Source organism: Perca flavescens, chromosome 15 (assembly GCF_004354835.1).
Source record: "Perca flavescens isolate YP-PL-M2 chromosome 15, PFLA_1.0, whole genome shotgun sequence".
Lineage (NCBI taxonomy): Eukaryota > Metazoa > Chordata > Actinopteri > Perciformes > Percidae > Perca > Perca flavescens.
This window is the reverse complement of record NC_041345.1, coordinates 26,748,233-26,773,918: the sequence shown is the minus strand read 5'-3', so window position 1 is coordinate 26,773,918 and position 25,686 is coordinate 26,748,233. Positions and strand designations below refer to the sequence as shown.

The following is a 25,686-nucleotide window of genomic DNA, read 5'->3' as shown; positions in this document are numbered from 1 at the left end:
ATTTATTATTCTGTACACTTTTTTTGCAACTTAACCTAACCTAGAAACTTAATTCAAACATCAAAACGTTCAGCTCAATTAGGACGTGGGCTTTTTATCATTCGTACCTTTTTCATAAATAAATATTTAATGTATTCCCAAATAAATGGGGAGGATTTATTTTCTTCTATGCCACAGTGCTAAACTCAGCACAATTACATTGTCACTCAAATTTTAAGTTAACCACGGCCCTATTTCACAAAAGCAGAATTTAGAAATCCGGGCAAACGTTCGGATTTACAGGTTTGTAAATCTATATATTCAAATAATTTACTTTGCCAATTTAGAAAAACTAAGGCTACTTGATTCGTAAATTTGTATTAAACTAGACTGACATTTGTAGTTAATTTGCATCTCTGCTTTCAGTCTGCGCAGTCATTGCTTTAAAACCTACGTAGAAGATGCTGAAACGATAGAGGCTGGTCCCACACTGAAGCCGGAGCCGTGGTTAAGCTACGACGTCACTGCCTGAACCTCAGCCCAGCATCCCGGACCTCATTACAGCCATACGTCCTCACACAGTCCGCTGACCATGTCCTCGTAACAGATGGGGAACGCGTTGCCCTGAACCAGCCCTTCTGCTCATCCACGCAGTGTTCCATATACTACCAGCCTGGAAATGATGTCCTCTTACTACCACCCTGCCAAGGAAACGGACATGGCGGCCATGACAGAGCCGCTCTGCCTGGAAAGAGGTAACGTTACCGTGCCAGACCTCTTCACTGCAACCTACTGGCTAAAATAAATGTAGTTTACAGTTAACCTATATTTTACTTCAATGATGCAAAGCTCGTTCTAATGTCTCAAATTTCCCATTAATGGTAAACAATAAAGGCGTTAATTCTCATTTAAACATTTGTGAAATAAAGTGGTGTTGTATGAAATGTTTTAAAGGGCGGGAGCATGGCTCGGCCGTTTCGCTCCTTTCTTTCTTTTAGTAAATTTGCCAGTTAGCTAAATGACGAACTGACGTGTTTGGTGTGGTCCAGCTGAACGAATGACAGACGGAGTAACGTTTACGTTATCGTAATGTTACGTGCTTCCGACAGTTCCGCTGGGACTGAATTGTCGAGTTGCCGTCACTGTACAACGGTACTATAACGTGCACGTCGTGCAGCGCGAACAAAAGTGGTAAGTGCCTGTGACGCGGACGCAACAACGGATTGATCAAGGGGCGGTCAAGCCTGGGCAAAAACCGCTTTTGTTTGCTCATGTGAACGGTGGAGCGAGCTGCATTAACACTAAGCTGGGATGGGTTAGACCAGGGGCGTTTCTAGGACTTGAATAGATTCGGGGGCTTATGGTGCGTTCTTTTTGTCTTGTAATCGCGACTAGTAGCTCGAGTGTGACGTCACATCCATGTCGGAAAACGAATAACCGCGGGTTGTTGCGTTCTTTTTGTCACACAGTACTACTAGTCGGAGAAAAGATGGATTTTTGTAACATTTTTAGTAACATTTAGGGTTCTATTCACCCAGTTATTGACATATTACACAAATATATTTAACAGTTTGATACATGAAAATTACGTTTTGATTAACGTTAACGTTAGGCTACTGCTCTTTTCTGCTCAAGACTCGGCTTAAAGCCATTGTTGTCATATAGCAACCGAGCGTCTCTAGCCAATTTCAGCTGCACAAGCTACAAAATTACTAATCAGGCGGTATTTAACTCATTTACTCAGGTTTACATGGACTTTTCTGTTGGTTTTCATGGACAGAGCTCAAACGCGACGCGTCTGCCGCAGCATCTCCACAGCAGAAGAATCATATCTTACATAGGCTATTGTCCGGTTTCATATTTGTCAGTCAACTTTTCAAAATACATTCGGGGCTGAAACCCCGGCAAAATCCTCTGACCCCGCCTCTGGGTTAGACTATAGGGTTAACCCTACAACTCTACCAGCAGCTGCAGGAGTTAGAGCCAGGTGTGGCTGCGTGCCGAGTTAGAATCACACATTTAAATAACACCTGAGGTGTTTATTGGGCGTATTATTATCTTGAATGAGCCTGACAAACTATACTGCAACACAGGCCCTTTGATTAGGTAGGAGCCGCGTCAGTGGTCTTCACAATGTAGTGATTCCCCTGTATGTGGAAGACTTAAGAGCGAGTATTTTTTCAATTTAAAAACAAGCTAATTTCCCATACATTTTGTATCTCCTTGTGGGATTTTGCATTTCTTTTTTTCATATCACTGTGGACCATTATTATCACCATATCTGTGTCCACAACGTACGAAAAGCTAGAGCAGATAATGAATAAATAACACTCCAAAAGCTTAAATACTAAACTTGCTAAAGAAGTCCAACTGCAATCATTAGGTCTGAGAAAAGTCTTTTAGTTACATTCATTCGGCTTAGGTGCTGCACCTCAACCTTACAACGGCAGGGAAAACCCTGCATCGTAGTTTTTTATTTTGCTTTAGTTGCATAAAGATACTAAATACATTTGCAGTTAATCAAATGATTTGCCTGACATGGTAATCATACTTGGCACGCAGTGAGCCGGAGGCCTGTGGAGCCCCTGAGGATCTGGTTGGCTGCGTTGCCCTGTTGGTAATCCAGCCTTGTGTGTCAGATGTGTGCAGGGTGATCGAGCTGCTGGACCGGCTGCAGCGGAGTGGGGAGCTGCCTCCTCCCAAGCTGCAGGCCCTGCAGAGAGTCCTGCAGAGCAAGTTCTGTGCTGCCATCAGAGAGGTATGGATGTGCAGCAGAGGGTTGTCTGGGGGGGCAGAAATATCGGGAGGGCTCAAGCCCATTTGTTTCCACATCCTAATAGTATTTCCACTAGGGCTGTGCAATTAATCGAAATTTAATCGTGATAATGATTTTGGCTCCCAATCATCACAAAAACAGAATAATCGAGAAAAACAATTATTTAGCTCAATACGTTTTGCAAGTAAAATTTTCTCTTGTGTTCTGAAAAAAATTAAGTGTAAATAGGAAAAGTATTAAGGCAAATTTCACAGTTGTATGTTTTTTTTTTTTACTGTTGATTTATTTAACTTTTCCCACTGTTTTTTAAGTTCATTAATTGCAACATCCTTCCAGAAGTCAACGAGTAATCGTGTTAAATTACTGTGATTTCAATATTGACCAAAATAATCGTGATTATATTTTTTCCCGTAATCGAGCAGCCCTAATTTCCACCCTAATGTGTTGATGGCATGCACATGGTTTCACCCCCCCACAACACTCAGCATCTGCCCTTTGCACATTCACATGTAAAAAAAACTGACTGTTTGTCAGAAATGTCAGCACAGTGTCCACTTACTGGCTTCGTACAGATCTATTGACTGCGTCGTGTGGCTCTCATCACATGACCTATATGTGGATGGGTCATTCTGTAACTGGAGATGGTCATATACTGTATGTATACAGTATGATGCGCAATGGTAACATCTGTCTCTGTTTAAAGATTGGCAGATGTGAATGATCCATGACCTTTGACCTCTTCCCAGGGTGGAAAAACGGCTTTTATAACAGTGGCTCAAATATCTTGAAATCAATAATCATAACAACTGACTTCACATTTCAGTAGTCCATAAAATCCAAGTTGTTGTGCACGTTTTAAGGTCATGAACCAAAAGCAAACATTTAACAAGCTCCAACACCATGCAACGTTTTTCAACTGATAACTGCAGAAAGGGACTATTGCAACATGAAGAGACAAAAGCTATTCTGACTTAGACTTAAATAGAGGAGTTACAGATTCATTTCACAATTTCAGTCATTCAAGTAAACAGTCATGCAAGTATTATTAATTCAACAAAATAAGAAACAACATAGGGACAGAATGTTAATCAGTGAGCTTTGAGCCAGTTGATAGGCATATCTTTTGACTGTGGATAGAGTCAGGCTAGATGTTAAAGGACAATTCCGGAGCAAAATGAACCTAGGGGGTTAATAACATATGTGTACCGAGTCGACCGTTCTCTGGGATCTGTTTTTGTGCTAATCGAATGAGTCTCTAGCTTTAAACAAGCTACCGCAAAACCGGTGGTTAGCTGCTAAAGCTGGCGTTCGGGGCAGAGGGTAAATCACTATTTTCTACCACAAACGAGGCTCAAAATAGCACCACACTTCAACGGTAGCATAATGAGGGTCCCTACATGTGAACCGAAGCATTGAGAACTGACAGTTTATTAAAAAAGATAGATTATAAAGGCAGCAGCGTTCATGTTTACATGCAGGCTCCACTCTTGGAAAACAGTCATGACCAATCGAACGACGAACGCCGTGCGACCAGTAACCGGTAACGTACCGATTTACTCTCTCGGTTTGCGGTAGCTTATTTCAAGCTAGAGATGCATTCGATTAGCATGAAAACATGTCCCAGAGAACGTTCGACTCGGTACACATGTGTTATTAACCCCTAGGTTAATTTTGTGCCGGAATTGTCCTTTAACCCCTGCTACAGTCCTCATGTTTAGCTTTGTTTGTCTTGAAAACATATCTCAAAGTAGTCATCGTGAAGCATGCGACCTCTTATACATTTCTTAGGTACTTAAAGGTTCACCTTCTGACTCTATCTGTGCTCTGCCCCCCCCCAGGTGTACGAGCAGCTGTACGACACTCTGGACATTGTTGGAGGACCAGAGGTGCGAGCACAGGCAACTGCCAAGGTATCACATGCAAACTACTATATTAGCCCCAATATTATACAGGGTGTTTTTCCTGAAAAGGTGGGGGGCGTCTTATGTTCGGCGTCTAGCCTTTTAAATGTCAATCTCCAGACTGTGGGTTGTGTCTGCCATCACTTCCTTTGAAACACATTATCAAGGCAAGGCAAGGCAGCTTTATTTGTATAGCACATTTCAGCAACAAGGCAATTCAAAGTGCTTTACATGAAACATTAAAAAACAGTTAGAAAACAATTAAAAACAATTTCAAAGCATTAAAAGACAAAAAATAAAATGTAAAGAGCAATTCAAAAACAATTAAAAACAATTTAAAATCATTAAAAGACAAGAATTAAATTACAGTGCAGTATAAGAATTTTAAAGAAAGAGCAGTTAAAAATAGGTTATTTAAAGAAAGGCAACATTAAAAAGATAGGTCTTCAGCCTGGATTTAAAAGAACTGAGAGTTGCAGCGGACCTGCAGTTTTCTGGGAGTTTGTTCCAGATACGTGGAGCATAACAACTGAACGCTGCTTCCCCCTGTTTAGTTCTGACTCTGGGGACAACAAGTAGACCTGTCCCAGACGACCTGAGAGGTCTGGGTGGGTCATAGTGTAGTAGCAGATCAGAAATGTATTTAGGCCCTAAACCAAGGGATCTGTTAATAGCCAGTATGAACAGGAGGCATGATTACAGCAAGCATAACCTGTTTCCGTGTACACATGGGCATGTGAGTATTGTTTTAAGACAGACTTGAAAAAATGCCGAAGCCCGATTCCATTCCTTCGCATTTGCTCTTTTTGACGAAAGCGGCAGCGGAGTGACGTCATGCCAGAAACACATTCAGAGACGTCTATTCTCAGTCCCAAGACTCAGTTCCCACCGAAATACCAACAACTCCCTTTGCGCTGCCACATTTGAATGTAACTCCCACCTGTGTGTTCCTCTCCACCCACTTGTGTGCTTTGTGCTGCACACCAAAATACCACACGCAGGGGCACACTGTCAGAGTGCTGCCAGTCGCGCTGACGGGGAAGATAGGCTCCTTTTATTTTTAAGGAAAACATTGTATTGGAACATCCGTATTCCAAAGCATTTTACCTTGTCTTAATGTGACCCAGTCTTGTTTGATACGTTGCGTGATGTAACTGATCAGCCTTTGCCTTCCTGACCAGGCCACAGTGGCAGCGTTTGCAGCCAGCGAGGGCCACGCCCACCCAAGGGTAGTGGAGCTGCCCAAGACCGAGGAGGGTTTGGGCTTTAACATCATGGGGGGCAAAGAGCAGAACTCCCCCATATACATCTCCAGGGTGATCCCTGGGGGGGTGGCCGACCGCCAAGGAGGTCTGAAGAGAGGGGACCAGCTCCTGTCTGTCAACGGAGTGGTAAGAAGCTGCGGCACACACACACACACACACACACACACACACACACACACACACACACACACACACACACACTGGAGCTACACGCACACTCATACAAGTTTATTTTAATGCCAGCTTTTATAAAAAAAACTACCATGAACAAATGCATGTAGATGAATATTCACACTCTGTCAGCCAAATAGTTGAGGTTCTAGATCAGTGGTTTCCAGTGCTCTTTGCTTGAAGGGTTAGTCAGTTTTTTAGATCCATTCGTCATTCATTCTTCATAGTTCAACTAATTCGGTTCAATTTTATTTATAGTATCAAATCATAACAAGAGTTATATCAGGACACTTTATAGATAGAGTAGGGCTAGACCACACTCTATAATTTACAAAGACCCAACAATTCCAGTAATTCCCCCAAGAGCAAGCATTCAGTGCGTCAGTGGTGAGAAAAAACTCCCTTTTAGGGAGAAACCTCGGACAGACCCAGGCTCTTGGTGGGCGGTGTCTGACGGTGCCGGTTGGGGGTGTGATGAACAGTAGCGATAACAGTCACAATAAAGATAATGACTAGAAATAGTAGTCGTAGTAGTTCATGGCGTAGCAGGGCACTGCAGGGCATTACAGGGTGTAGCGTGGCACAGCTGGACGTAGCAGGGAGTGCAGCAGGACCACGGCGACAGCTGCAACCATGATTTTGGTTTGACTCCGGGGAATAAGCTCCCCAGAGCTAATGGTTTTTAAAGATATGAATCTATAATAGTTCATAGATTAGATAATTTTACTCTACAAACATGTTTAATACAGTCTAATATCTTTTTACATAACTCAGATTATAGAAGTGTAAAAAAATAGGCTACCTCTAATTATTCCATGGTACATACCTGAGGGGGTCCTCAAGGGTATATTCTCCCTCTTATAAGGGCGCATTGGATGAAATAGATGGAGAGCCTGTAGTCTGAGACTGTGGTCTAAGCCTGTAGTCTAAGCCTGTGGTCTGAGACTGTGGTCTGAGACTGTGGTCTGAGCCTGTGGTCTGAGACTGTAGTCTAAGCCTGTAGTCTGAGACTGTGGTCTAAACCTGTGGTCTGAGCCTGTGGTCTGAGACTGTAGTCTAAGCCTGTGGTCTGAGCCTGTGGTCTGAGCCTGTAGTCTAAGCCTGTGGTCTGAGACTGTGGTCTGAGACTTTGGTCTGAGACTGTAGTCTGAGACTGTAGTCTGAGACTGTGTGTGTGTTGTCCATGCAGAGCGTGGAGGGCGAGCACCATGAGAAGGCTGTGGAGCTGCTGAAGGCTGCCCAGGTTTCAGTCAAGCTGGTGGTGCGCTACACCCCAAAGGTCCTGGAGGAGATGGAGGCTCGCTTTGAGAAGATGAGGAGCGCCCGGAGACGCCAGCAGCACACCAGCTACTCGTAAGGCTGCTCATTGGTCTGCACCAGAGCATGTGAGAGGGATCGCCCCAAAAAATCAAAACCGGCAGGTGATTGGAACGAACGCGTCACATGGTTCTGGCTTCTCCCAAATGTCAAAGCCAGACCATAATGGAGGCTCGTTCGGAATACGATCTCGTATTTTACGAAAATAGTTCACCGAAGCGTGTTTCTGAAAACATTTTAAGCGAGAAATAGGCCGTGCAGTTGTTGAATCTGTCTTCATTTCAGATCGACAAAGGTCAGTTTAAAAGATTGTCAGATTTTGAGAGGCGTTCATCACGCTCATCCCGCTCGCCATTTCCGGTAATTGGTCATTGAGTCCCGACTGCCCACTGGCCGATTCAACAAGTCAAATCGGCCCAAATGAACGCTGACGGCACCTCCTCCGACTGACGACGGCACAGAACACACCAAACCTTGCCAGACTGTCCGACTGCCGATAGAGGGGTTGGTGTGTAAATCTGATAAATCTCCTATGGAGGGTTGCAGTGAAAAGATACGGGCAACGCAATGTTCTGTTCAAGTGAACAGGGCACGTTAAAAGCAGTCGATGGAGCCAGCTAGATAGCGCCGTCGTATCAGCGGCAGTTGTTAGTGGACTTAACCGAGAATAGGAGGCTTTGAGCCGGGCACGTATCGGGCGGATAATGCGGTTAAGTTTAGGCGGCAAAAAGTGAGTGTCATGCGGCGACGGCTCTTAAGTTTAAGCCCCAAAACGATTAGTTAGGTTTGGGGAAAAGATGGTGGTTAGGGTTAGGGCATTGCCGTGGTGAAAGTCCTTTGTTTTCCCCGGCAAAGCGAACTCTGCTCACAGTGCTGTTCCTTCCCTCCGCTCCGCTAGCTAGGCAAAAGAGAGCTGAGGGCATCTGTAGTAAGAAAGTAATCAGTGTATGAGCCTTTCGCATGCATACAGCATAACTATGTGTCTCTTCCTGCAGATCTCTGGAGTCCAGGGGCTAGCCAATCCAACGCCTCCGCCCGCCTCATCCTCCAACCCTCCTGGCTCTTCTGTTCTAGTGGGAGACCTTAGATGAGAAGCGAAAAAACCAAAGTAGCCTACCAACACCTGTTAACCTGAACTTCTTCTGTTCTCTCCACCCTCTTTCCCTCTTCCTTAGAGAAATGCAGAGTAAGCTTGTTGTCATACCATGCCTGTAATTTCGAGCCTGGCATAGCCAGACTATTTCGCCAATGTGGCTCAGTCTGGAGCCTCTCAACTTCAATTTTGATTTCCAAAGGGCTCTATCAACGGCGCAGACCAAAATGCCTCCACCTACAACCAATCGGAGCAACGAAAAGTGACAACAACCAATCAGAGCAATGTAGCGCTCAGCGACACGTGCAAGTCGGGGCGGTGCTTGGTCCGTTTTCAAGCATAAAAACTGTTACTTCAGAGACAAACGTGGGTCACTTTGTAACACACGTATGCTCGCCTAGCTGCTAGCGTGGCACTCCCTCATGCTCTGCTTCTGACTGGCTAGTAGTCCTTACTGAGGTACTGCTCATGTGCGACTCCCAGCTAAGATGGTACAGCAGTGAGATGCCTCACTCTGTAGCTAAAACAGAGAGCTCAACACACAGGGTGAAAAGAGGAGCTGCAGCAATGGGCAGTACAACAAAATATATGGTGTTTTCTGAAAATTAAACCACGTAAACCTATTCTGGTACAACCTCTAAATACAATTATGAACCTGAAAATGAGCATAATATGAGCACTTTAAACAAAGTGTACGTAACTTATACAAAAACCTTTGATCATGAAGCAGATTGTTACTGTACAGTCCTCTGGTTTATCAGTCAGGCGTGTGAACTCCACCGCAGACTGGATTCTCTGCTCAGAGCGACGGCTGACTCATCATGAACGCGCGGGTTGAATGCGCGTCTAGCGTTACGTACGTCTCGTTACATGACGCTGACGCTTTTATCCCAAGCCACTTTCAGACAAACAATCACACACGGAGCAATTTGTAATTAACTGTCTTGCCCAAAAGGACAATTCGACACGGGACTGCAGGGCCAGTGATCGAACCACCGACCTCCCGATTGGTGTCGTCTGACCTGCTCTATCGCCTGAGCCACAGCCGCCCCATTTATGACATGTCTGTATCGCCCCTGCACTGCGTTCCGGGTGCCGCGCCGCACGCTCTCACTCATAGAACTAAAGTAAACTTTACATCCGGTAATGGCTGTTGCGCCATACAGGCTTCCCTCTCCCGCTTCACAGAATATACAGCTGCCCCTGGTAATAGAATTTAAAACAACTGTAGACGCATGTCAGCAGTGTGGCCGGCTCAGAGAGCGAGAGGAGAGATGCAAACAGGCTCGGCTTTACAGAAGAAATGGGTTACGTAACGCAACAACCAACTATATGCATATAAACGGTATTGTCTCATCCCATATCTCATTTGAAAGTGGATATAGCGCCCAGCCCTAGGCTCCAGGCTACGTCATCTTTCCAGTGAAATCATCCTCAGCATGCTATTACATAAGGGCAATCCATTCTTTAGTGTGTGGCTTAACCAGAACCTGGTGTTTGTATTCTCCCGTCGTTTTGACCTGTGTATTGACATGTAGTGTGTGGTGTGCTCTATCTGCAGTTATACCTCAGGAGCACTGACACCTACAGCCTTCACCGCCATTTCTCCATCACATGTCCCAGCTAGAGGGCTAGCCATTAGCATTACCAAGACCTACACTGGAATCAGTAGCTGGCAGGTGTCATCTTAGTCAACGTTTTGAGATTTGTTTTTAATTAATTAATTTATTTATTTATGTATTCATTGATTTGCATAATTATTCATGAAATAAAGTCTTAACTGTGTGAATTGAATGCTGTCATCTTTCCTGTTATGTTCTACATTCCTCCGGTGCACAGCTGAAGTTGGCTTTCTCAGAATTAAGGTGACATTTCAGGGAAAGAATTTCTTTTTTTTTTTTACTTTACATTTTCAATACCATAAAGAAGACATGGAATTTAGTGCTGAAAACTTTTTAAACCATCTTTCAAATTTGTGAAAAATGTATTTTTATATGTGGAAACAACAAAAGGGCAATCTGAAGCTGCAAATTGGAAGCCAGCTTCAGCCTTGTAATTTATTGCGCAGTAGAATACTGTGGTTGGGCAGGGCTGGATAGCCCTCTAAGGGACCCCAGGGGCAAGAAGTTGCTGTGGGCCCCAATAGACTCTCCTGTTTCTTCAACACTGTATCTTGTGCATGTATTAGTATTCATCAATTGGTTTTTGGTCTTTGGATTTTATATAATCACAATATCACTTTGAACAGAAAGAAATCACAAAGTGCTTTACGGGGGCATAAAAACCATACAAGAGAACTTAATAAATAACACAATACAAAAATTACATAATAAAGTGCAAACAGGGCAACTAAAAGCCTGTCTAAACAGGTGTGTCTTTGTCTGATTTTTCAGTTTAAGTGGAAAAAAACACAATCTGGTCAGCTGATTTACATATGTGTCGAAACAACAACGATGAATCCAATATGACCCCTAAATTACTCAGGTTAGTGCAGACAGCATGAGGAAAGGCCGTGAACAACCAAAATCTAGTCTGCCTATCACCAGACCAAGCTCAATCTTTTAAGATTGAACATTAGTCAGGGGAGTCTGCTCTGTATTTTCTACTGCACGTAATTGGATAGCCCTCCAACCAATCAGACCAATGATCAACGGTTGCTGCGCTTCGGTGGCCTCCACGTTGAATGTAAACAAGTAGCTTCTTGGTCGCTTCTCTATTGTCATTGTGTTAAACCCGCCGTAGCGCTCCAGGTGGATAAGCCAGTTTGTGATTGGTCCCCGTAAATTTGTAACGGAAGCAGGAGAGATAAACGTACAGGTTTCCAGCCTGAGCTGCAGGGCCAAATCAAATCGCCGGCAGATCGTGCTGGCTTTACCCAGTCTAACCAAAACCTCCATCCTATTAAGAATGGGTTGTTAGAAATGTTCTGCCAACCACTCCCTAATAGTGTTTAGACAGTCAATAAGCCAGAGTGATAATATTAAAGGCAGAGTGGAAGTCCACAGACAGGATCCAGGCGTGGGTGATCTGAGGCCCCACCAGACAGAAACAGAGTTGTTAGCTGAGAACTGTTGTTTTTTTGGGGGGGGGCTTTTCCGCCTTTATTTGATAGGACAGCTAGGTGAGAAAGGGGAGAGAGAGAGTCGGAAGACATGCAGGAAATCGTCACAGGTCGGACTTGAACCCTGGACCTCTGCATTGAGGCGTAAGCCTCTCAGTATATGTGCACCTGCTCTACCCACTTATCCAGCCCGGCCACAGTGTACAATTTTTTAAAGGTCCCATGGTGCTCTTTGTATGCTCTTATGTAGACCTTAGTGGACCCCTATGCTGTATCTGAAGTCTCTTTCCTGAAATTCAGCCTTGGTGCAGAATTACAGATATTAGAGCCAGTCCCACAATGAGCTTTCCTTAGGATGTGCCATTTCTGTGTCTGTAGCTATTGAGGAGGAGAGAGGGGGGTGGACCATCTCTTTCTTTTCTTTTTATTTCTCTTCATGTGTTGAACTCTCAACTTAAGGACTGCTATAAATAGCAGTATTAGAGATTTCTTTTATACCTTATTGTGTCACTACATATTGTCAGCTCAGTTCATATTTTAAACACCTTGACACAATTTTTAAAGCCTTTACAAAAAAAACATTCATCCATAAACAATAAAGTATTACCAGCGTAGATGTTGCTATCATAGTGTGTGTGTGTATATACTGTATATACATTCACTCATACATACATGCATATACATTCATTTCACTCATACATACATACATATACATTCATTTCACTCAACATTCCTGGGATCACATTGCTGGCGAGTAGACTACGTGCATCATCAGTACAGCAAAGAATGAGCCAGTGGATGAAGTGATTATTCATGGTTCAAGGGCAGAAACAGCCTATGGTGGAGATGGAGACATGTGTCTACCTGTAGCGCGTATTGCTGAGATATTCTGCTTCGCCTGTACATGTTGTAGTCATGACTCCGAGGTCAACTGTAGAAAGTTAGACTGATTGCACGAGGTGGAAACCCACGGCTGACTGTTGGCCCTGTACTGCTGTGGATGGATGGGCAGGCTCTCTGCAGCCCTGGGGTTTCCTCAGTGGGGTGATGATGCTCTGCTCATCACCCAGCCTAGCCTGCATGTGAGGATCCTCACGTAGGCCCAGAGCTGCAGGGCGTGGGGTTATAAAACCCTCTGCTCTGTCTCACAGGCAGCAGGCACACTCATTTGAACTTAGAATGTAAATGATACACACATCAGCAGATCTTAACCCTTGCGTTGTCTTCCTGTCGACCATGAACTAACTTTTATTTTTTAATAATTAAAAAAAGCTGAAATTATGAATTATTTTGACTAATAGTGAAGATCAGAACATGTTGAGTGGATCACAGACTGGTATGTGTTAAAGTTTAGTCAGGATACTGTTATGAAACTGTTTTTCTTTTTCAAGTGCTAAAATTGGAATAAAACACCCATAATTGAATAAAAGTAATCATTAATTTTACCTGCGAAGAACGTTGTATGGGCTCCATACAACATACATGCTTGCATCCATGTTATTTTTGGGCCATTTGGTTAAAAGAAACCCATATTTCTGATATAAAAAAACTTTTTAATCCAACAACCAGCAGTCTGCTCATTGTAAAGCAACTTTAACGCCAGACTGAAGAAGAAATGCATTTCCTGTATGATAACATGTCTGGTAGGCTATGTCTCCAGACTGCTGCCCAGAGCAGAAGAGAGATCTTAGATATCATACATACAAAAAATGATTGGTTTACACATATACAAATACTACGGATTAATAGACACATAATCAATAAAAGATGTGATAGAGAGACGCAAAAAAAAACTTAGATAGGCTTAATCTGGGCACTCTCCAATGCATACTCCAGTTAAAATAGTTGCACGCTCAAAATCGACAATCCAAAACAAAACTGTTGTATTGTGAAGAAGGCCGGAGGGTTGAAACGTAATCAAAATAAACAGAGAAATGCATATGGAGGCAGAGTGTGCGACACTTTTTTCTTACTTCGAGGTGTTGTAGCACAATGTTAGAAAGCTTCCCCTCGAAAGGCAACAACAGCTGAGAACATCTGACCTCATTTCTACATCTGGTTGCCTTGGAAGTGTTTATTGGCTGTTTCAGTGGTTTCTCAATGCTCAGCCATTTATCAGTGTAAATTTAAAACCCAAACTGTCAAATTTGGCTTCATACAATCTGGATTTCTCTAAGCGAATACGGACAAAAACCAAGCCGAGCTGCTCTTGAATCACAGTGTCTGGAACCGTCCCCATTGCTTTTAATGGGAAGATCTGAAACATGGATTTTGGCTTTGGCACTTTGCTCACTGGCACACAAGATCAAATCTGAAACCTGCTTAAATTTGAGAGGGATCTCTAGAATGTGTGTGAAGCAACAAGAGGCAGGATGTTTGCCTGTGTCTGCCTGTAAGACAATAGCGGGGGTTTACCAAACGCGTTTCAACATCATTGTTTAACCCGTCAGAGCCGACGACACAAGCTAAGCTCTGATTGGACAAGCCCCTCTCCATCGCCAGCAGCAGCAGCTTCCTGCATCACTCCGCTCCCTGCCTGTCTACTAGCTAACTCTGTCTTTTGTCTGACACTCCGCGACGCAACTATCTGGTGAGTTTGAGTTTCCCCATCCAACTTTAAAAACATTAGATAAGAACATGACATTTTGCTCCTATTCTCTTCAAATAGACTTAATTAGTCTAGTATGGCACGGCTGTATTAGGCTATTGCATTTTTTTTTTGTTCGAGCATTTTGTAACATCGCTGTTCTTTAGCTAGGCTATATGTTCTTTGGCACAATAAAGTAGCTTCAATAAAAATGAAGTCGTTTTTCTGGAGGAACTCTCAGCTCAATGCCGTGTCCTTCACACGATTCGGCGAGGACGCGGAAGTGCCTTCATGAGAAGCTGGCTACTACACTGTATTACTACATTACATGTCATTCAGCTGTCGCTTTTATGTTTATTTGGCTCAGGGACACGTTGGTTGATGTATGGCAGTCAGAATCGTACCCGGGTCTCCCACACGAAAGGGATCTGTCATATCCACTGCGCCATCACCACCCAGTTCCTACCTACACTGTTAGGCTACTACTTTCTCTTCATACATCCATGGGATACAGTATTACTACAATATTAATACGGTGGTAGGCTTTACTGTAGCCTATAGTAGCCTTCTAAGTAAAATATAGTTGGGTTAGAATTCCTAAAAGCAGCAGCCAAAATCCTGCGGTGTCTGTGTAACTGTGTGACAGACAGTAGTCAGAGGCGGACTGTGACGTGACGTCAGAGGCGGGCTGTGATGTCAGAGGGCGGGCTGGGAGGTCAAAAGCATTCTGTGATGTCAGAAAGGTGGGCTGTGAGGTCAGAGGTGGGTTGTGATGTCAGAGGCATCTGTGATGTCAGAGGTGGAATGTGAGGTCAGAGGCTGGGCTGTGATGTCAGAGGGCGGGCTGTAAGGAAGGGGTTTAAAAAAATATATATATATCTTTATACTGCACTTTGATATGGCTCTTTGTAGCATTACCTATTTAGAGCTAATGCAATACTTGTTGTCTGGAGTTTGCACCTTCAAGGTTGAACGCACTTAATTGTAAGTCGCTTTGGATAAAAGCGTCAGCTAAATGACATGTAATGTAATGTAATGGAAATGGTCACTATTTATTATCGACATTCGCTAATCTTCGCTGGACATGCTCTTAGGGTTGCCAACCTAGGAGCCGGGCCCTTTGAGGGCGACCAGATACAAGTTACGGCTGGTTAGGTGATCAATAGGAGGAAAGAAGAAAATACACAAATCTGTTTTCAGTTTTTTTCAGTTGACTTTCTTTAATCTAATTTTGGTTCATTGGTTCAGAACAATACATAGTTTTCTTTATTGCATGTTTTATTAATATTATTGTTATTAGCCTATTATTTTATGTCCATCCATCCATCCATCTTCGTCCGCTTATCCGGTGTCGGGTCGCGGGAGGAGCAGCTCCAGCAGGGGACCCCAAACTTCCCTTTCCCGAGCAACATTAACCAGCTCCGACTGGGGATCGGCGTTCCCAGGCCAGGTTGGAGATATAATCCCTCCACCTAGTCCTGGGTCTTCCCCGAGGCCTCCTCCCAGCTGGACGTGCCTGGAACACCTCCCTAGGGAGGCGCCCAGGGGGCATCCTTACCAGATGCCCGAACCACCTCAACTGGCTCCTTTCGACGCAAAGGAGCAGCGGCTCTACTCCGAGCTCCTCACGGATGACTGAGCTTCTCACCCTATCTCTAAGGGAGACGCCAGCCACCCTCCTGAGGAAACCCATTTCGGCCGCTTGTACCCTGGATCTCGTTCTTTCGGTCATGACCCAGCCTTCATGACCATAGGTGAGGGTAGGAACGAAAACTGACCGGTAGATCGAGAGCTTTGCCTTCTGGCTCAGCTCTCTTTTTCGTCACAACGGTGCGATAGATTGAATGCAATACCGCACCCGCTGCGCCCGATTCTCCGACCAATCTCCCGCTCCATTGTCCCCTCACTCGCGAACAAAACCCCAAGGTACTTGAACTCCTTCACTTGGGGTAAGGACTCATTCCCTACCTGGAGAAGGCATTCCATCGGTTTCCTGCTGAGAACCATGGCCTCCGATTTAGAGGTGCTGATCCTCATCCCAACCGCTTCACACTCGGTTGCGAACCGATCCAGTGAGTGCTGAAGGTCGCAGGCCGATGATGCCATCAGGACCACATCATCTGCAAAGAGCAGCGATGAGATCCCCAGCCCACCAAACTGCAACCCCTCCCCACCCGACTACGCCTCGATATCCTGTCCATAAATATTACAAACAGGATTGGTGACAAAGCGCAGCCCTGGCGGAGGCCAACCCTCACCTGAAACGAGTCCGACTTACTACCGAGAACCCGGACACAGCTCTCACTTTGGTCATACAGAGATTGGATGGCCCTGAGTAGAGACCCCTCACCCCATACTCCCGCAGCACCTCCCACAGTATCTCCCGGGGACCCGGTCATACGCCTTCTCCAAATCCACAAAACACATGTAGACCGGTTGGGCATACTCCCAGGCTCCCTCCAGGATCCTTGCGAGAGTGAAGAGCTGGTCCGTTGTTCCACGACCAGGACGGAATCCATTGTTCCTCCTCAACCCGAGGTTCGACTATCGGCCGAACCCTCCTTTCCAGCACCTTGGAGTAGACTTTACCAGGGAGGCTGAGAAGTGTGATACCCCTATAATTGGCACACACCCTCTGGTCCCCCTTTTTAAAAAAGGGGAACCACCACCCCAGTCTGCCACTCCTTTGGCACCGTCCCAGACTTCCACGCAATGTTGAAGAGGCGTGTCAACCAGGACAGCCCCTCCACACCCAGAGCCTTGAGCATTTCTGGACGGATCTCATCAATCCCGGGGCTTTGCCACTGTGGAGTTGTTTGACTACATCAGTGACTTCCGCCTGGGAAATCGGCGACAATCCCCGTTATCCTCCAGCTCTGCCTCTAACATAGAGGGCGTATTAGTCGGATTCAGGAGTTCCTCAAAGTGCTCCTTCCACCGCCCTATTACCTCCTCAGTTGAGGTCAACAGTGTCCCATCCTTACTGTACACAGCTTGGATGGTTCCCCTTCCCCCCTCCTGAGGTGGCGAACAGTTTTCCAGAAGCACTTTGGTGCCGACCGAAAGTCCTTCTCCATGTCTTCTCCAAACTTCTCCCACACCCGCTGCTTTGCCTCTTTCACGGCAGAGGCTGCAGCCCTTCGGCCCTTCGGTACCCTGCAACTGCCTCCGAGTCCTCCGGGATAACATATCCCGGAAAGACTCCTTCTTCAGTCGGACGGCTTCCCTGACCACGGTGTCCACCACGGTGTTCGTGGGTTACCGCCCCTTGAGGCACCTAAGACCCTAAGACCACAGCTCCTCGCCGCAGCTTCAGCAATGGAAACTTTGAACATTGTCCACTCGGGTTCAATGCCCCAGCCTCCACAGGGATGCACGAAAAGCTCCGCCCGGAGGTGTGAGTTGAAAGTCTGTCGGACAGGGGCCTCCTCCAGACGTTCCCAATTTACCCGCACTACACGTTTGGGCTTACCAGGTCTGTCCAGAGTCTTCCCCACCCCTGACCCAACTCACCACCAGATGGTGATCGGTTGACAGCTCTGCCCCTCTCTTCACCCGAGTGTCCAAAACATACGGCCTCAGATCAGATGAAACGATTATGAAATCGATCATTGACCTTCGGCCTAGGGTGCTCTGGTACCAGGTACACTTATGAGCATCCCTATGTTCGAACATATGTTCGTTATAGACAATCCATGACTAGCACAGAAGTCCAACAACAAACAACCACTCTGGTTTAGATCAGGGAGGCCGTTCCTCCCAATCACGCCTCTCCAGGTGTCTCCATCATTGCCCACGTGTGCGTTGAAGTCCCCCAGCAGAACAATGGAGTCCCCCACTGGAGCCCCATGCAGGACTCCAGTCAAGGTCTCCAAGAAGGCCGAATACTCCGAACTCCTGTTTGGTGCATATGCACAAACAACAGTCAGAGTTTTCCCCCCCACAACCCGCAGGCGTAGGGAGGCGACCCTCTCGTCCACCGGGGTAAACTCCAACACAGCGGCGCTCAGCCGGGGGCTTGTGAGTATCCCCACACCCGCCCGGCTCCTCACACCCGCCCGGCGCCTCACACCCTGGGCAACTCCGGAGAAGAAAAGAGTCCAACCCCTATCCAGGAGCATGGTTCCAGAACCGAGACTGTGCGTAGAGCTAAGCCCCACCAGATCTAACCGGTAGCGCTCCACCTCCCGCACCAGTTCCGGCTCCTTCCCCCACAGAGAGGTGACGTTCCACGTCCCCAGAGCCAGCGTCTGCCGCCCGGGTCTGGTCCGTCGAGGCCCCTGACCTTCACTGCCACCCATGTGGCATCGCACCCGACCCCAACGGTTCCTCCCACAGGTGGTGGGCCCATGGGCTGGAGAGATGGGAGCCACGTAGCTTGTTCGGGCTGTGCCCGGCCGGGCTCCGTGGCAAACCCGGCCACCAGGCGCTCGCCGACGAGCCCGCCGTCTGGGCCTGGCTCCAGACGGGGGCCCCGGGCTTCCTCCGGGCAGGGTCACTCCATCTCTACCTTGCTTATTATTTTATGTGTATGTAGGAATTAACATAGAATGTGGGCAGGGGCTGCATTTCTGTCATTTTGTATCTTGTGAAATATAAGATAACCATGAATAAAACAAGAGTGTAAACTCAAAAAAAAGAAAAAAAAGAAAAGAAAAATAAAGTAATATGCTGTATGTATGAATTAAGTAATAGAGCAGTTCAACTATTTTTCTCACTAGAATTGGAGTCCTCATGGAGTAGAGAACACTCTACTCTAGTAAATAGCTTTTAGACCTCTCAGAGAAAAGTTGGGACATACGGCAGTTCTGGGTTTCTTCACATTTCCTTTTCAGTTTAGAAATATTGTGGTTGGATTTTGTAAGACTGCACAATCTGCTTGTGTTTCCTGACCGATATCTGGAGTTATGGAGAAATAAGTCAATATTGCTCTCTCTCTCTGTCTGTCTCTGTTTCTCTTCTGGTCTCCCTCCCAGTCACCATGACTCATGCGTATCCCTTCCTGAGTGCTGAGCAGAAGAAGGAGCTCAGTGGCATCGCTCAGAGGATCGTAGCTGCTGGAAAAGGCATCCTGGCAGCGGATGAATCCACAGGTACGGCTGCGTGGGTGCCGTGCTGTAATGAGCGGCATGTCACAGGATCACACTCGTCCTGTTAACCACATGACCAACCCCAATCCAGATCAGTGACACAGGACTCCCATTCAAACATCTTAGAAGTATAAGTGAAGCCATATGGTTGTTTATAAAATCACTTGAACTGCTCAGATGAAAGTAATCTTTTGAAAATATTAAAAAAAGCACATACAGTGTATACTGTCTTCTATTTTTATACTCATTAACATACACTTTTATACTAGAACCTGACTGTTAATCATGTCAGATGTATTGCGTTCCATGTAGAAAACAATTCTGGCATCAAATTATCATTCTAGGTGCCTGACAACATTATGGAAAGGTTTTCTAAGGAGGTCGACCTTTCTGTTGAAGAGTAAGATCCTTTTTTTAAACATAAAGCTAAAGCCGCCAGACTCCATGTAAATAAACAGGAGTCTGGTGGAGTCTAGTGGGTTAAGCTCAGAGCTGTTTCTGGTTAAACAGAAAGGTCTCAAAGAGCTTTTACAAAGGTCTCTCTCTGTAGGGATCCTTTCCATAAAGGTAATAGACACTTATATTAATAATCTGAGCCTTTCAGCAAAACAGCATATATTTAGTGGACCAAATTGACAATGCACATTTGCCCCGGTCTGTGGCTGACGACTGCAGCAATCTCTCTTAATACTGGACCAGTTTCAAAGATTGTTGTTCCCATCAGTCACTTACACACAAAAACATAGGAAAATAGGGTCCAGGTTGAAAAACCCGGTAGTTATTCTTTAAGACTATTAGATTATCTTAAACGCATGCAGTATATGGGTTATGGACAAAATACCTTTAATGCCACAGAAAAAAAAACTCTGTGCACCTTGTCTGTCTCCTCCAGGCAGCATGGCCAAGCGCTTCCAGGGCATCAACACTGAGAACACGGAGGAGAACCGGCGGCTTTACCGCCAGCTCCTCTTCACCGCCGACGACCAGGTCAACGCCTGCATCGGCGGCGTCATCTTCTTCCACGAGACGCTCTATCAGAAGACAGACGACGGCAAGCCCTTCGCCCAGCTGGTCAAAGAGAGGGGCATGGTGGTGGGCATCAAGGTGGACAAGGGCGTGGTTCCCCTGGCCGGCACCAACGGAGAGACAACCACTCAAGGTACACGGGGGGTTGGGGGCAACACTGCTATTGAAACTTTGGTACCAATAAAGCTGTAAAACTGTCCCTCTGACTCTATTTCTACTCTGGAAAGACATTGCTAATATATATTGAGCTAAACTGCATGCAGATACAAAGACAGTACAAGAATGAGAGTATTTCTGTTGGAGTAGGAAAGACTCCTATTCTGGCCTCTGCTTCCACACCTTCTTTCATGGCTCAAACCAAAGCGTCTGTGCCTTTGTCTCTGTCAGGTCTGGACGGGCTCTACGAGCGCTGTGCTCAATACAAGAAGGACGGAGCTGACTTCGCCAAGTGGCGATGTGTGCTAAAGATCACCGACACCACGCCGTCAGAGCTGGCCATCATGGAGAACGCCAATGTCCTGGCTCGCTACGCCAGCATCTGCCAGATGGTTAGAGACACACACTAACACACACACACACGGTGCGTTTCACTATCTTTGTGGGGACCCGTCATTGACATAATGCATTCCCTAGCCCCTTACCCTAACCTTAACCATCATAACTAAATGTCTAACCTTAACCCTTACCCTCACCCTAACCATAACCTAATTCTAACCCTAATCCTAAAACCAAGTCTTAACCCTCAAACAGCCCTTTAAACTTGTGGAGTCCAGCATTTTAGCCAAACAAAGCTGTCCACAAGTATACTGTATTCCCGGTTTTTAGCCCCCACAAATATAATTAAACAAGAACACACACACACACACACACACACACACATTCTTACTCACCCGCAGGGAAGAACTTGAACTGTTTGGCTTTTGTTTTGGCAACCAACCCGACAGCTTGATATGCAGGGCAGGTACAGGCTGTTTTCTACATCCTGACTACAAGAAATCAACGAGTCATACTGCGTGTGTGTGTGTGTTTTGCACGCCAATCACACTCTTTTATGTTGTACTCAGTCCAAACAAATGACCGGATGTAAGCTGAGTTTTAATTATGCTTTGGCAACATTTTGTATTGTAACTGCCATGCCAGTAGAGCCCCTTTGAATTGAATTAATTGAATTAAAAGAATGGACACACACACACACACACACACACACACACACACACACACACACACACACACACACACACACACACACTTACAATCCAGGACATACGGCTCAGTTAAAGAACCCTGTTGCCTTAGTGCAGTGATGTAACACAACTTAGCACACAGTGGGCCCATCAGGTTCCCTTCTAACTAAATGTGTAACAGTTGGTACACAAGTCACAACCCCCAGAGAGGAAGTCCTGTTGTCTGTTGTCATGACGCTTGTTGCTATGTTGCAGCATGGCATCGTGCCCATCGTGGAGCCCGAGATCCTCCCAGACGGTGACCACGACCTGCAGCGCTGCCAGTATGTGACTGAGAAGGTGAGTGAGGGGAGGGGGAAATAACAACAGATATTAGTCGTTGTGATATGAGGGCTCTTACTAATGCAGGAAAAATGTCAACATTGCTCTGAATTTAGCATGCCCTCAGCAGAAAAAAGATGTGCAGCAATGTGGTAACGCGTGGTGCATATTTTCATTTTGATTGGAGTTGTTTTGATCGTGTCTGATCACGGCCATGTTCTTCTGGTGTTACCAGCTGGAGGTAACAGTGGGTGTCCTGGTGTTTACTGTTACAGCAGCCTCAGACCTCAGCACATTCCCTGTAGTTTGAGTACAGAACCAGATATGAAGCAGCTGCTTGGGTAGTTTTCCATATAAAAAGTAGAAAAAGCAGTGGACCTTTATTCTTAACTTCCAGGAGGTCCATCAAACACAGAGGTACATGCGAGATGAAAAATCTGAGGATCACCGAAATTATTAGGATTCATCCTGAGGGGGGTTGCATAACTGAACCAAATTTGATGGAAATCTCCCCGATAGTTACTGCTATATTTCCCTCTAAAGTACAAATGTCAAACCCACTGTGGCGCTTAATAAAAGCAAACGAAAGTCGGTAAGGCTCAACCTCTGGAGACCATGAATGTCTGTACAATATTTCATATAGAGCCCGACCGATATATCGGCCGATATTAGGCATTTTCCAAACTATCGGTATCGGCATTTATAATGGTCGAAGAATGAATATTTAAAAAAATAAATAAAAACGGACGAAACGCCCTTTAACCATGTTCTGAGTGTTGGCGTTGCATAGTTTGTCCACCAGAGGGTGCTCTACAACATCCCTGTTGATAACACTCTTTTTTTTTTTTTTTTTTTTTGTTATTGTGTTTTTGTTCAAAGGACTTTAAGTTTCATATCTTAAGTTTGTATTTTTATACATTTTAGTAATCAGAACTTTAATATATTTTGATGTTCCTCTTTTCTGTTGTGACAATAAAACAAACACGTTTATTTTTAATCTGCATTATTTTAGTGAGGACTCATAAACAACTACAAATAACTAATGTCAGGGAAATCTGTGTATTTTTTGTTACGCGTTTCGGGAATATTTTTTGTAATATATAACGGCCGATGTATCGGATTTTTAAATCACCAAATATTTGCATCGATATCAGCCTTAAAAATCCTTCATCGGTCGGGCTCTAATTTCATAACAATCCGACAGCTGTTGAGATATTTCTGTCTGGACCAAAGTGGTGCACCGACCAACCAGCATCGCCACTCATCCATCTTTTTTAGCCACGCCAGCTGCTTGGGTTTATGTGAATGCAACATCACAGGTGCAGTTCTACAAACAAACAAACCCTATTTCCATAGGGTGGGAGGGACAGGTAGTGAAGCACACTGCTGTCTGTTTTTATACTACCATTCAGGGGCACCAAAGAGACATGACCTGTTCTCAGTGACTTTACCAACCCACAGCAGTCAGTCTGTGTTCATTGGAACCAGGGGACCCAGCGTTGCTCTGTCTTTCAGGTGCTGGCAGCGGTCTACAAGGCCCTGTCTGACCACCACGTCTACCTGGAGGGCACGCTGCTCAAACCCAACATGGTGACCGCTGGACACTCCTGCCCTAGAAAGTACGGCGCTCAAGAGATCGCCATGGCAACTGTCAGCGCCCTGCGCCGCACTGTGCCCCCCGCCGTGCCAGGTGAGATAACGTTTAGATATCTGCACACATGGCTGAACAAACAAGTATACCTGATTCTGTTCCCCCCCCCTTCCAGGTGTGACCTTCCTGTCAGGCGGGCAGAGTGAGGCCGAGGCCACCGCCAACCTGAACGCCATCAACCAGTGCCCCCTGCACCGGCCCTGGGCCCTCACCTTCTCCTACGGCCGGGCCCTGCAGGCCTCAGCACTCAAGGCCTGGGGGGGGCAAGAAGGAGAACGGCAAGGCCTGCCAGGAGGAGTACGTCAAGAGAGCCCTGGTGAGGAGGGGGGGAGGGGAGAAGCTGGAAAGACAGAGTAGTAGCAGTTGTAGTTTAGGGATCCCCCTCCGGACATGTTTTTTGGGGGGAGGGCGATACATTCAGAGAAATATGCACTGCTAGGTATAAATTGTTCTTCTACTGGTGCTGTGTGTACAAAATATTTATTGGTACAATACACAAATTGCTCCTAACATTTCATCCCCCCTCCCCTTTTTTCTCATACAATTGTATTTATATGTTCTTCGTTATTATCTTTCTTTCTTAATATTCTTACTCATGCAATGCATTTAAGAATATATACACATACAGTATAAGAGAAGCCATATTTGTGCTGGTATGTATGTGCGTATGTGTATACACATTGTGTGTGTGTGTTTATAATTTTTCCTTTTTGTCTGTTATTGCGACTGGCACACAAATGGACGAAACTCAATATTCTTCACACAAAAGACATCCTTTAACCTGCTGCTGGAAAGGGAGAACGTCAGCAGTCACTAGTTCTAACCGAGTAATGGAAATGTATTATTTTACAGATGATAAATCTTTCTGTTTGTCCACAGGATAACAGCAAGGCAGCTCTGGGGAAGTACGTGTCGTCTGGAGAGAGGGGAGCATCCGCTCAGGAGTCTCTGTTTGTGGCTGACCACGCATACTAAGGCACCCCCCGCTCCACCCACATCCAGCTGGAAGACGGGCTGTACTGTCCTAAATCAAACACATTGACCAACCTTTTCACTTCATTGTCAGTGTTACTGCCTGGCTTAAGAGTGCCGTGTCACTTTATTTTGTTTTTGAGCACTTAAAACCACACAGAGTGAAAGAGAAGAGTTCCCCTACATAGTCGTCCTCAGTTTGTAGTTCCAACATTGTCTCAGTGATTCTGTGCCTTTGCTATTTTAACTGAACCAACTGCTGGAGGGTGACTTTATAGTGTCAGTGTATACACTGGAAAGAGAATCAAATTAAAAAATTCCACAACCAATGCTGTCCTGTGTTTTATTCATCAGTTTACATTTATTGACTTCAATAATATTTTTCACACATAATTCTGAATGCCTAACGTACTAAGGGGACAGTGGTGACATGCTGCATTCTGATCCTTTACCTCAAGTCCACACACACAATAAACTGAGACTGTGCAGCTCCATCCTGACCCTTTGCTGGAAATTGCTTTCAGCTTTTTTTTTTTCTTTTTAGATTTTACACTTCAGCATTCACAAACTGCTGAGGAAAGAATTCAGAAATTGCACTGAAACCATAAACTGTGTTTCAACTTTGGATTATCACAAAAATAAATTTGTAACAAACAAATTGCTAAAAATAATGGTTTCCTTCCAATGAGCTGCAGTCTCAACGATGTGTCGGATGACATTATAAAGCTTGTGTCAAACTCAAGGCCTGCGGGCCAAATCCGGCCCCTTGCAGATTTAGATCCGGCCCATATATCAATTTGGGTTCACAATAATTTTGGCCCGCCTAGTTGTGCGCCAAACCAAAAACACAGGAAAGGGTTTTTGAAACTGCAATTACCTGACATTCAAAGCAGAATTTGGCAGATTTTCCGACTCAGAGACTCTGAGAAATTCCCCCAGAAGAAGCAGAGAGTTTTCATATTCAGGCTGTGAAACAGGTTGTTGTTTTAAAAAAAAGGTATCATTGTTTTGCTTGATTTGCTAAATTCTATGATGGCTAAGGAACACTTTTGTAGGGCTTCATGTCAACAAAAAATACAACAAAAAGCGTACAAAAATGTGGCAAGAAATTTACAAAAAGGTGAGAAATGTCTGAGAAAGCCACAAAATTCGGAACAAAGACAACAAAAATGAGGAAAATAGCTATCAAAATGTTAAAAATAAAAATGACATGCAGTACCAAAAGCACAATAAACTCTACATGTCTGGCCCTTGGTGTGATTCTCTTTTTCCTGTGTGGCCCTTAGTGAAAA

At 45.2% G+C, this 25,686-nt stretch overlaps 2 protein-coding genes across 4 annotated transcripts; both read left to right on the top strand.

Annotated features, from left to right (window-relative positions):
• Positions 1-180: 180 nt before the first annotated feature.
• On the top strand, positions 181-10,195 carry lin7b (lin-7 homolog B (C. elegans)). Of its 3 annotated transcripts, none has more exons than XR_003694413.1 (8): positions 181-282; positions 406-734; positions 2,619-2,737; positions 4,594-4,665; positions 5,838-6,047; positions 7,282-7,445; positions 8,405-8,517; positions 10,064-10,195. XR_003694413.1 is itself a non-coding variant. In XM_028599689.1 (7 exons), exons 2-7 carry the CDS (start codon positions 659-661, stop codon positions 8,424-8,426), a joined length of 663 nt encoding a protein of 220 aa, XP_028455490.1. In that variant the 5' UTR covers positions 181-282; positions 406-658; the 3' UTR covers positions 8,427-10,195. The 3 variants fall into 3 exon arrangements, 1 of the variants encoding a protein (XP_028455490.1); XR_003694412.1 differs by having other exon boundaries at positions 8,405-8,595; XM_028599689.1 differs by having other exon boundaries at positions 8,405-10,195.
• A 3,840-nt stretch (positions 10,196-14,035) lies between these two features.
• LOC114569853 (fructose-bisphosphate aldolase A-like) lies at positions 14,036-24,723 on the top strand. The gene is given in 9 exon segments (XM_028599960.1): positions 14,036-14,153; positions 19,127-19,243; positions 20,133-20,399; positions 20,654-20,814; positions 21,706-21,789; positions 23,287-23,461; positions 23,538-23,680; positions 23,682-23,738; positions 24,302-24,723. Coding segments are annotated over 8 exon segments (1,095 nt in total). The 5' UTR covers positions 14,036-14,153; positions 19,127-19,131; the 3' UTR covers positions 24,398-24,723.
• Positions 24,724-25,686: the final 963 nt, after the last annotated feature.

Bases quoted from the DNA above. Each gene is read 5' to 3' on its own strand.
- lin7b (XM_028599689.1), top strand. From the start codon at position 659: ATGATGTCCTCTTACTACCACCCTGCCAAGGAAACGGACATGGCGGCC. The intron at 2,738-4,593 runs GTATGGATGTGC...GCCCCCCCCCAG, and splicing joins TCTGTGCTGCCATCAGAGAG to GTGTACGAGCAGCTGTACGA. The intron at 7,446-8,404 runs GTAAGGCTGCTC...CTCTTCCTGCAG, and splicing joins CAGCAGCACACCAGCTACTC to ATCTCTGGAGTCCAGGGGCT.